General features: G+C 40.2%; 1 protein-coding gene across 1 annotated transcript in view; it reads right to left on the reverse strand.

The window, feature by feature from the left end:
• Positions 1–12,697, reverse strand: part of LARP1B (La ribonucleoprotein 1B) — a 161,701-nt gene that overhangs the window by 5,571 nt on the left and 143,433 nt on the right. The window contains exons 15-16 of the mRNA XM_026454125.2: positions 5,660–5,820; positions 4,586–4,730 (exon numbers count right to left, since the gene is read on the reverse strand). Of these exons, the coding sequence (XP_026309910.1) occupies positions 4,586–4,730; positions 5,660–5,820 (306 nt within the window). The remainder of the gene's footprint in view (positions 1–4,585; positions 4,731–5,659; positions 5,821–12,697) is intronic.

A 12,697-nucleotide genomic window follows, 5' to 3' on the forward strand; every position in this document is an offset into this window, starting at 1 on the left:
GTGGGTGCATATATTTATGGGGCACATGACATGTTTTGATACAGGCATGCAATGTGAGATAAGCCTATCATGGGGAATGGAGTATCCATCCCCTCAAGTATTTATCCTTTGAGTTACAAACAATTCAATTACACTCTTTAAGCCATTTTATTTATTCATTCTTAAAATTCTATTTATTTATTTATTCTTTTGAGACAGAGTTTTGCTCTCGTTGCCCACGATGGAGTGCAGTGGTGCAATCTCGGCTCACTGCAACCTCCACCTCCTGGGTTCAAGCAATTCTCCTGCCTTAGCCTCCCGAGTAGCTGGGATTACAGGCGCCTGCCACAATGTCTGGCTAATTTTTGTATTTTTAGTAGAAACGGGGTTTCACCATGTTAGCCAGGCTGGTCTTCAACTCCTGATGTCACGTGATCCACCCACCTTGGCCTCCCAAAGTGCTGGATTTATAAGCATAAGCCACCATGCCCGGCCTCTTTCAGCCATTTTAAAATGCACAATTAAGCTACCACTGACTATAGTCACCCCATTATGCTATCAAAGAGTAGGTCTTATTCATTCTTTCCAATCATTTTTATTTTTTGTACCCAAAATCAGAATCTTTGAGGTGAAGCCTAGGTATCTCTCTTTATTTCTGGAGAAGTAAGTTTTTGGTTTTTATCAAGTAAATCATATTTCAGAGGAATATAGAAATTCTTAGATTATTGATAAAGGATTAATATTCAATACAACATTTATATTGAATAGGCAATATTTGGATTTTTACTCTTATTTCTTAGCAAACTATTCCAAAGACCAAAAGTATGACATTAATAACACAGCCCAAACATGCAGCATAACTGCTGGAGTGAAGGACCGAGGCAAATGATTAGCACTCTCAGTTGTCATTTACTCATTTACCACTTACTTCAAGACAGCTCAGAGGAATAGAAGACCTAGAGACTTAGAACCAGAAGGAACTATATTTGAATCATGGGCTTGTAATCATATCACTGAAAATTGAGTCAATTAGATCCTATTTTTCAAAAATAGGTATTTGTAAACCTTCTAGACCAGAGCTAGCACATTGAAGAGATGTAAGAAATGTTAGCTCTCCCCCTCCTTCCTGAAATCACATTATTACTACTTTCAACCAATGGACAGAATTAGTAACAATTCCCTAATAACAATAATCATCTGGCCAGCCACCGTGGCTCATGCCTGTAATCCTAGTACTTTGGGAGGCCAAGGTGGGTGGATCACTTGAGGTCAGGTGTTCAAGACCAGCCTGGCCAATATGGTAAAACCCCATTTCTACTAAAAATACAAACATTAGCCTGGTGTGGTGGTGGGCACCTGTGATCCCAGTTACTTGGGAGGCTGAGCAGAAGAATTGCCTGAACCCAGAAGGCAGAGGTTGCAGTGAGCCGAGGTGGTGACACTGCACTCCAGCCTAGGCAACAGTGCGACTTTGTCTCAAAAAAAGAAAAAAAAAAAGGAAAGGAAAGAAAAGAAGGAAAGAAAGAAAGAAAAAAGAAAAGAAAGGAAAAGAGAGAGGGAGGGAGAGAGGAGAGAGAAAGAAAAGAAAGAGAGAAAGAGAAAGAAAGAAAGGAAAGGAGAGGAGAGGAGAGGAGAGGAGGAAGGGAAGGAGGGAGGGAGGGAATCCTCTATCAAGCACTTACTATACATAAGTTAATGTGTTAAGCCCTTTAAATGCTTAGTGTAACCTTCACAATAACCCTGTGAGAGAGTATGTATCATAATTTAACCTTTTTTTTTGTTGAGACAGGGTCTTGCTGTCACCCAGACTGAAGTGCAGTAGCACAACCTCTGCTCACTGCAATCTCCTCCTCCCAGGCTTAAGCAGTTCTCATGTTTCAGCCTCCCAAGTAGCTATAAGCGCAGGCCACCATGCCAATCTAATTTTTCTATTTTTAGAAGAGATGGGGTTTTGCCATGTTGGCCAGGCTAGTCTCAAACTCCTGGCCTCAGTGATCTGCCTGCCTCGGCCTCCCAAAGTGCAAGGATTACAGGTGTGAGCCACCATGCCTGGTTCAACCTACTTTTTTTTTTTTTTTTTTTTTGAGACGGAGTCTTGCTCTGTCGCCCGGGCTGGAGTGCAGTGGTCGGATCTCAGCTCACTGCAAGCTCGGCCTCCTGGGTTTAGGCCATTCTCCTGCCTCAGCCTCCCGAATAGCTGGGACTACAGACGCCCGCCACCTCGCCCGGCTAGTGTTTTGTATTTTTAGTAGAGACGGGGTTTCACCGTGTTAGCCAGGATGGTCTCGATCTCCTGACCTTGTGATCCGCCCGTCTCAGCCTCCCAAAGTGCTGGGATTACAGGCTTGAGCCACCGCGCCCGGCTTAACGTACTTTTTATAAAGAACATAAAGCCTGGTGGGTTTACAATCTGTCATCTGTAAATTAATGGCTGGGACTCAAACATAGTCCTGATTTCAAGGACTTCAGGTGCTTAACCACTACTTCCTAAGAAGTAGCTAATACAGTTGAGTGGTAAATACTGCAGAAACAGAACCAAAGGTAGGAAACTATGTTACAAAGGTATTAGAAACATACACAGAGTTATGTGTATAGAAACAGAGAAGAAGAACTCCCAACCTAGACTTGGATGGAAATGGAATCAGAGAAGTTATTAGAAAGTCTTAAGGAACAAACAGAAATTGCATAAATAGCAAAATATGCTGAGATCAATTAAAACAATGGCTTTCAAACTTTTCTGACTAGGTCCAATACTACAAAAAATATTTTACCTTATAACTAAATCAACATGTACATCTCTATATGTGTGTACATAAAAATATGTATGTTTTGCAAAACAGTTCTTAAATTTGTATGTATGTGGGTATGAATTAAATTTGTATGTATGAATTACTATGCTCAGTGCAGTCTGGTATTTTCTACTGCATTTTTTAAAGCACGTTAGAACCACTAAATTGATTTTATGATTGACGAATAGGTAGCAAACCACAGTCTGAAAAAGAACAATGAGATCAGGAATGGCAAATTTTGCCTTTTATGCCAACTCTGGTAAACTGGCAGTAGCTATTAAAGTCATAAGGAAGAGTATAAATCTGAAAAGTGTGGTAAGAAAGAACATAAAACATAACAGGGATTGATTAGAGATATCAGTAATAGAGGAAAAAGAAATAGAGCTAAACATGCCATGGATCTGCTGTTCCTGATATAGATAACAGATAAAAATTAAACGGGCTTTGTTTTTACATAAGTCAACACAAAGAAATTTTTGTGTTTTTAATCAGAAAAATTTATTTGTAGCACCTTGCATTCTTCTCAAAGATCACAGTATCTGATAAACAATATATTCTTATTCGAGATTTGTAAGAGGAATCCATTTTCAGAACTTAAAGAAGGGTAAATTTAGGTAAATATGATTGAATGAAAAATTATCTTTTCCCCTTCTCTCCATGTCTTGTTCCTTTCCCTTTTGCCCATGAATAAATAGCCTTCTTGAGTCCACACCATGTTCCTTCTTACCCTCTTGGTTTGCCCTCACTCAGCCCTACAGGCACTCTCAAGACTTTCCGTGAACATTTCTGAAGAAAGCAAGGTCCAAGCTGGGATAAAAAGAATAGGATTTGGAAAAGCACAGGGAAGATGAAGAGAAGTAGAAGCAAAGTTAAGAACATGCACAGATGTCCAGAGGCTAGAGAGCTTGGTTCATTTGAAGAATATGTATCAGTACCACTGTTGCCCAGAGTACTAGAGGACTAGTGGGGAAAAAATTAGACAAGGTGAGTCAAAGGACGTATTATGAGAGGCCTTGTTTTTTTTTTCTTAAAAAATCTTAAGAACTGGGTTGGCTCTAAGTGTGTATCAATTGGGGTATGTATCTGTACATGCAAGGGAAGTCTGTAATGGTGGCAGCATGAGAGAGAAAAGTTTTGTAATTTCATTCAGCCCTTGTGCCAGCCTCTAAGATGGTTCCTAATGATCCCATCTCTTGGTATTAACAACCTTGTGTAGTACTCTCCCATACTGTGCCAGGCCTGGTCTGTATCGACAATACAATATGGCAGAAATAATCGTATGCCACTTCCAAGTGCAGGTTGTATAAAATACTGAGGCTTCCATTTTGGAAGCTCTACTCACTCAGGGTGAAACCATATTGTAAAATGACCTAGGGAAGGTCAATGTGGCAAGGAACTGAAGCCTCCTGCCAACAGCCATGTGAATGAACTTGAAAAAGAACCTCCAGCCCAGGCCAAATTTTCAGACACTGCAGCTGCCTTCAACATCTTGGCTGCAAGCTCATGAGAAACCATGAGCCAGAATCACCCAGCTAAGCGGTTCCTGGAGTCTCAACTCTTTGAAGCTGTGAACTAACAAATGTTTATTGTTTTAACCTATAGAGTTCTGGGGTAATTTGCAATGCAGAAATAGAAAACTAATACAGCCCTCCCTCTAGTTATATTGTGCTACTTTCACAGTTCAAAATCAGGTTACTTCAGTACTAGTTTTTAAAATTATTTTCTAAAACCTCCCTCTATTGGATCTACCTGGGGAAAGAAAAAAAAGAAAAAGAAAAAATTAAAACTCCCTCAAAGTGTAAAAGAAAATATCTGACCTGTAATTTTCTTTTGCATCTTCCCAAGCAAGTTGTCTAAATTCCTCATACATTTTTTTATTGAAGTGATCTCTGAGGAAAAAGGACCAGAAACGAAAGAGGGTATTCATTTCTTGGGACTGACCAATTCCCAAGCGTTTTCTCTCTGAAAAAGTTAAATAAAATATTATTTTATTAAACATACTTTTTAAAGACAAAAGAGCAGATGTTATATATAAAATGTAGAAAGCTCAACAGTATAATCCTCAAAGTATATTTAGCTTTCTTCTAAATAGAGCGGGGATCTCCAACCCCCCGGCCACAGACTGGTACCCTATTGTGAACTGCACATGTGAGGAATCTAGTCTGGACACTCCTTAAGAGAATCTAATACCTGATGATCTGAGGTGGAACAGTTTTATCTAAAACCATCCTCCACGGAAAGATTGTCTTCCATGAAACAGGTCGCTGATGCCAAAAAGATTGAGGACTGCTGAATTAGCTGACAAATGTTAAACCCATTTTCTGACTCACTGCTTAAATTATAAATATCTGCCAATAGCAACAAGAAGAGTATATTAAATTTTTTTTTTCTTTTTTTGAGATGGAGTCTCACTCTGTCACCCAGGCTAGAGTGCAATGGTGCGATTTCGGTTCACTGCAACCTCTGCCTCCCAGGTCTCAGCAATTCTCCTGCCTCAACCTCTTCAGTAGCTGGGATTACAGTCGCCTGCCATCACACCTGGCTAACTTTTGTATTTTTAGTAGAGAAGGAGTTTAACTATGTTGGCCTGGCTGGTCTCAAACTCCTGACCTCAAGTGATCTCCCTGCCTCGGCCTCCCAAAGTGCTGAGATTACTGGCATGAACTACCATGCTCGGCCGAGTTTGTTAATTTTTATTTCCTAATGTGTCTAAGTTATAAAGTACATAAATAAAGAATATATATAAACACATTTACTGAAAGTAAAACTATTTATAGTCTAACAATAAAAGTATATCTTAACTTGATATTAAAGGACAACATATTGCATTTTCTTAATTATATTTTAATTTTAAATATCTTAAATAGATAGATAAAGGACAAGCATCTTACCACTTAGGCATCTTCGACGATATTTGTGGTACACTTGTTGGGTAAAGCCATTTTCCTTCAAAAGTTCATGAGAAGGATGCTGGAACTTTGGGAATGAATGAGGAGTACATCCATAACTTCCTGCTAGTGGTGCGCCTTCTGAAGGTGAAGCATTTGAAGTGCTGTTTGAGGAAGTGGAAAAAAGCCTTCAAAATGAAAAATCAAGAACCAAGTATATGAACCAATTTGTACTATTTTTTTCATTATTGGGGGTCTAAGCAGTGGAAAAGACAGTAGTCTCTAAAACTCTCCTAAATTAATGACATACAGATCTGCATATAGTGCTATTTATGTTCAATACAGTTTATGTAAATTCAGAAGCTGATAAGCATAGTTATAAACTCTCAAGTTAACACAGTAAGTAGAAGCAGATAACTGAATAGCTCATTCCTCCTCCAAATCATTATTAATTTATTTTAGATTAGTTTATTATTATTATTATGGTACTGTAGAAATTTTCAACTTATCTTGAATAATTTAGGTTAATGATGTAAATTGAATACATAGAGATTAGGGATAAAATCTGGCACAAAGATGGGCAATAATTTCATTATGTCAAAGACATACCTGCAATTTCCTTTTTTCTCTAAAGGCATCAAAAGTAAGACAGAACCTGCAAGTCTCTAAATCAATTCCACTTTTGATCTATCTCCTAAATCTGTCTTTTCCTTCTCATCTGCACTCAAATTCAAATTTAGACCTAAATTAAAATTTAGACTTTCCTCTTCTTTCACTTGAATTATCCAGTCTGTTTTTCCAAGTGTCCCTTCTCTATCCTGCCACCAAAGTTATCTTCCTAAAACATTTATCTAAATCATTGGTTCTCAAAGTGGTCTGCAGCAGCATAAATCAAAATTTCATTCCTTTTTGTGGCTGAATATTTATATTCCATTGTATGTGTTTATCTAGTCATTTGTTGTTGGATACTTGTTTATCCAGTCTTTTGTTGAGATTCCCACTTTTTGGCTATCATGAATAATGCTGCTACAAACATGGACATCCAATATGTGTTTTCAATACTTTTGACATATAACTAAGAGTGGTATAGCTGGGTCATATGGTAATTCTATGTTTTAACATTTTGAGAAAATGCTAAACTGTTTTCTACAGCAGCTGAGGCATTTTATATTCCCACCAGCAATGCATGTGGGTTCTAATTTCTCCACATCCTCACAAACATTTATTTTCAGGTTTTTTTGATTATACATATCTATATTAGTTAGCTCAGGCTGCCATAAAAAGATAGCACAGACTTGGTGGGTTAAACAATAAAAATTTATTTCTTTGCAGTTCTAGGGGATAGAAATCTAAGATCAGTATGACAATAGGGTTGGTTTCTGATGAGGCCTCTCTTTCTGACTTGCAGATAGCCATCTTCTTGCTGTATCTTCACATGGCCTGTCTTCTGTACAGGCACAAAGAGAGATATTTCTGGTGTCTCCTCCTCTCCTTACAAAGACAACTTCTATCAGATTAGGACTCTACCCTTATGACCTCATTTAACCTTATCACCTCCTTAAAAGTCCTATCTTCAAAAACAGTCACATCAGGGGTTAGGAATTCAACACCGGAATTTTGGGAGACGGGAAGGAGACATAATTCAGTTCATAACACCATCCTAGTGGGTATAAAGTGGTATTTCATTTTGGCTTTTTGAATTTGTTTCTCTAATGACTATGTTGAGCATCTTTCCATGGGCTTACTGCCCATTTGTATATCTTCTTTGGAAAATGTCTATTGAAGTCCTTCGCACTTTTTTTTTTAAGACAGGGTCTCCCTCTTTCACCCAGGTTGGAGTGCAGTGGTGTGAACATGTTTGACTGCAGCCTTTAACTCCTGGGCTCAAGCAATCCTACCATCTCAGCCTCCTGACCTACCATCTCAGCCTCCTGAGTAGCTGGAACCAAAGGTGCACGCCACCATGCCAAGCTAATATTTTGTTTTGTAGCGACAGGGTTTTGCCATGTTGCCCAGTCTGGTCTCAAACTCCTGTGTCAAGCGATCCTCCTTCCTTGGCCTCCCAAAGTGCTAGGATAACAGATATGAGCCACTGTGTCTGCCCTTTTGCATATTTTAGAAAATAAGGGTTTTGTTGTTGTTATTGTAAGAGTTCTTTATATATTCTAGATTTAAGTCCCTTATCAGATACATGATTTGCAAATAATTTCTCCCATTCAGTGGGTGGCCTTTCCTGTTGATAGTATCCTTTGATGTACAGATGTTCATTTTTTTTTCATCATTTTGATGAAGTCCCTTTATCTATTTTTTTTCATTAGCAGGTAGCCGTGTACATTTGTCTTGTTGTTGCCTATGATTTTGGTGTCATATCCATAAACAGTGAGGCCAAGGCTGGCGTGGTGGCTCACGTTTGTAATCCCAGCACTTTGGGAGGCCGAGGCAGGCGGATCACGAGGTCAGGAGATGGAGACCATCTTGGTTAACATGGTGAAACCCCGTCTATACTAAAAATACAAAAAACTAGCCAGGCGTGGTGGCGGCCACCTGTAGTCCCAGCTACTCGGGAGGCTGAGGCAGGAGAGTTGTGTGAACCTGGGAGGTGGAGCTTGCAGTGAGCAGAGATCACGCCACTGCACTCCAGCCTGGGCGACAGAGCAAGACTCCGTCTCAAAAAAATGAGGCCAAATCCAATGTCATGAAGGTTTTCCCCTACATTTTCTTTTAAGTCTTATCTCTTTAGTTTAGGTTTTTAATCCATGTTGAGCTATTTTTTTTTTTTTTTTTTTTTGAGATGGAGTCTCGCTCTGTCACCCAGGCTGGAATGCAGTGGTGCAATCTTGGCTCATTGCAACCTCCACCTCCCAGGTCCAAGCGAATCTCCTGCCTCAGCCTCCTGAGTAGTTGGGATTACAGGCACATGCCACTACACACAGCTAATTGTTGTATTTTTAGTAGAGACGAGGTTTCACCATGTTGGCCAGGCTGGTCTCGAACTCCTGACCTCAGTTGATCCACCCGTCTCTGCCTCCCAAAGTGCTGGGATTACAGGCATAAGCCACCGCACCAAGTCTAATTTTTTTTTTTATATAGTAAATATTAAGGGTCTACTTTCATTCTTTTATATATGGATATCCAGTTCTCCCAGCACGGTTAGTTAGAAAGATGATCCTTGTTCCATTAAATGGTCTCAGCACCTTTATCAGAAATAAATTGCCACATACGTGAGAATTTATTTCTGGGCTCTCTATTCTATTCCATTGGTCTATATGTCTGTTCTTATGCCAGTACTATATTGTTTTCTTTGTTTTCATTTGTTTCTTTTTTTTTTTTTTTTTTTTTTTGAGACGGGAGTCTCGCTCTGTCGCCCAGGCTGGAGTGCAGTGGCGCGATCTCGGCTCACTGCAAGCTCCGCCTCCCGGGTTTACGCCATTCTCCTGCCTCAGCCTCCCGAGTAGCTGGGACTACAGGCGCCCGCCATCTCGCCTGGCTAGTTTTTTTGTATTTTTTTAGTAGAGACGGGGTTTCACCGTGTAGACCAGGATGGTCTCCATCTCCTGACCTCGTGATCCACCCGTCTCGGCCTCCCAAAGTGCTGGGATTACAGGCTTGAGCCACCGCGCCCGGCTTCATTTGTTTCTTTTTAGAGATGAAAGTCTCACTATGTTGCTCAGGCTGGATTCAAACTCCTGGGCTCATGCAATCCTCCCATCTCAGCTTCCCGAATAGCTGGGACTACAGATGCATGTTACCATGCCCAGTTTATACTATTTTAATTATTGCAGTTTTCTAGCAACTTTCAAAGTCAGGAGGTGTTAGTCCTCCAACTTTATTCTTCTTTTTAAAAATTGTTTTGGCTATTCAGGGCTACTTGCAATTATATACGAATTTGAGATGTGGCTCTTCCATTTCTGTAAAAAAGACTGCTGGAATATTGACAGAAATTAGTGCTGAAGACATAACTCACTTTGAGTAGTGCTATATTTGGATGTTTGTCCCCCACAAACCTCATGTTAAAATTTGATTCCAAAGTTGGAGGTGGAGGCCTTATCAGAGGTGACTGGATCATGGTGGCAGATCCCTCATGAGTACATTAATGTCCTCCCTTGTTGGGGAAAGAGGGAAAGAGTTCTTACTCTACTAGTTCCCACAAGAGCTGGTTGTGAAACAAAGAGCCTAGGACCTTCCCTTTCTCTCTCTTGCCATGTGCTCTCCACACATGCAGGTCCCCTTCACTTTCTGCCATGAGTGGAAGCAGCCAAAGGCCTTCACCAGAAGCCAAGTAAATGCTGGCACCATGCTTCTTGTATAGCCTGCAGAACCATGAGCCAAATAAACTTCCTTACTTTCTAAATTACTCAGCTTCATCTATTCCCTTATAGCAACATAAAGAAGGACTAAGACAGGTAATATTGATGTCTTAACAATGTTAAATCTTCTTCCCCATAAACATGGGCTGTCTTCCCATTTGTCTAGGTGTCCCACAATTTTTTCACTAAAACATTAGAGTCTAAAAAAACTCTAATTTTTTCTTAGAGTTTTCAGGGTACAAGTCTTTCAATTTCTTGGTTAGGTTTATTCCTAAATATTTCATCTTTTTTTTTTTTTTTTTTTTTTTTTTTTGTGGCAGGGTCTCACTCTGTCACCCAGGCTGCTGAAGTGCAGTGGCATGATCTCGGCTCACTGCAACCTCTACCTTCCAGGCCCAAGTGATCCTCCCACCTCGGCCTCCCAAGTAGCTGGGGCCACAGGCGCGTACCATGATACCCAGCTAATTTTTGTATTTTTTGTAGAGACGTGGTCTCACCATGTTGCCCAGGCTGGTCTTGAACACTTGGGCTCAAGCGATCCACCCACCTTATCTTCCCAAAGTGTTGTGACTCCAGGCCTATTTAATTCTTTTAGATGCTAATGTGAATAGGACTGCTTTGTTAGTTTTCATTTCAGACTATTCGTTTCTGATATATAGAAACACTGCTGATTTTTGTGTGCTGACTTTGTATCTTGCAACTTTGCTGATTTTATTAGCTTTAGTAATTTCCTGGTGGATTCTTTGGGATTTTCTATATGTAGGATCATGTTATCTGTAAATATAGTTTTACATCTTCCTTTCAAATACAATGTTGTTTTTTTCTTGTCACCTAGCTCTTGCTAGAACTTTCAGTACAACATTGAACAGTAGCGGAGAGCACAGGCATCCTCCTGTTGTTCCTGATCTTAGCGAGAAAACTTTCAGTCTTTCACCACTGACCATGATGTTAGCTATGGGTTTCTCGTAAGCACTTTTTATCATGTTGAGGTATTTTCCCTCTGTTAGCTTTCTGAGAGTTTTTAATCATGAAAGGGTATTGAATTTTGTCAAATGCCTTTTCTGTGTCAATTGAGATGATCATGCGTTTTTTTTTTTCTTTAGTTCTATTAATATCATGTATTACATTTATTGATTTTATGTCAAATCACTCTTGCATTACTAAGAAGATACTACCTGGCCATGGTAAATAATCCTTTTACTATGCTGTTGGATTCGGTTTGCTAATATATTCTTGAGGACTTTCGCGTCTATATTAAAAAGGGATTTTGACCTGTAATTTTCTTGTGATATCTTTATCCGGTTGCAGCATCAGGGTAATGCTGGCTTTGTAGAATGAATAAGAAAATGTTTCTTTGCTCACGCCTATAATCCTAGCACTTTGGGAGTGCGAGGTGGGTGGATATGAGGTCAGGAGTTCAAGATCAGCCTGGTCAACATAGGGAAACTCCATCTCTATTGAAAATACAACAATTAGCTGGGCGTGGTGGCAGGTGCCTGTAGTCCCAGCTACCTGGGAGGCTGAAGCATGAGAACTGCTTGAATTCAGGAGGCAGAGGCTGCAGTAAGCCGAGATTGTGCCACTGCACTCCAGCCTGGGAGACAGAGTGAGACTCCATCTCCAAAAAAAAAAAAAAAAAAAAAAATTCCTTCATCTTCAATTTTTTTGGAAGAATTTGAAAAGGATTGGTGTTAATTCGTTTTTCTTTTTTATTTTTTTGAGACAGGGTCTTGCTCTGTCACCCAGGCTGGAGTGCAGTGGCATGATCATGGCTCACTGCAGCTTCAGTCTCCTAGGCTCAAGCAATCCTCCCACCTCAGCCTCCCAAATAGCGAAGACTACAGGCACGTACCACCATGCCTGGCTAATTTTTTGGATTTTTAGTAGAGACCTGGTCTCACCATATTGCCCAGGCTGGGTGTTAATTTTTGTTTTGTTTTTCTTTTTCTTTTTCTTTTTTTTATTTTTTGACAGACTCTCACTGTGTTGCCCCACGCTGAAGTGTAGTGGCACGATCTCGGCTCACTGTAACCTCCGCTTCCCGGGCTCAAATGATTTTCCTGCCTCAGCTATCTGAGCAGCTGGGACAACAGGCACCCATCACCATGCCCAGCTCATTTTTGTATTTTTAGTAGAGAAGGGGTTTTACCATAGTAGCCAAGCTAGTCTCGAACTCCTGACCTTGTGATCCACCTGCCTCAGCCTCACAAAGTGCTAGGATTACAGGCGTGAGCCACTGCGCCTGGCCTAATTCTTTAAATATGTGGTAGAACTCACTGGTGAAACCATTTGCTTTAGCACTCTTCTGTGTTGGAAAGATTTTGGTTACTAATTCAATCTATTTGCTTGTTATAGGTCAGTTGAGATTTTCTATTTCTTCTTGAATCAGTTTAAGTAGGTTTTAAGGAATTTGCAAATTTCTTCTGGATTATCTAATTTGTTGACATAGAATTGTTTTTTTTTTTTTTTTTTTTTTAAGACGGAGTCTCACTCTGTCACCCAAGCTGGAATACAGAGGCGAGATCTCAGCTCACTGCAACCTCCACCTCCTGGGTTCAAGCAATTCTCCTGCTTCAGCACACCCCCCTACCCACCCCCATCTCCACTTCCCCCAAGGAGCTGGGATTACAGGCATGAGCCCCCACGCCTGGCTAGTTTTTTTGGTATTTTTAGTAGAGACCAGATTTCACCATGTTGGCCAAGCTGGTGTCGAACTCCTGACCTCAGGCAATCT

The sequence above is a fragment of the Piliocolobus tephrosceles genome, chromosome 3, assembly GCF_002776525.5.
Source record: "Piliocolobus tephrosceles isolate RC106 chromosome 3, ASM277652v3, whole genome shotgun sequence".
Taxonomy (NCBI): domain Eukaryota; kingdom Metazoa; phylum Chordata; class Mammalia; order Primates; family Cercopithecidae; genus Piliocolobus; species Piliocolobus tephrosceles.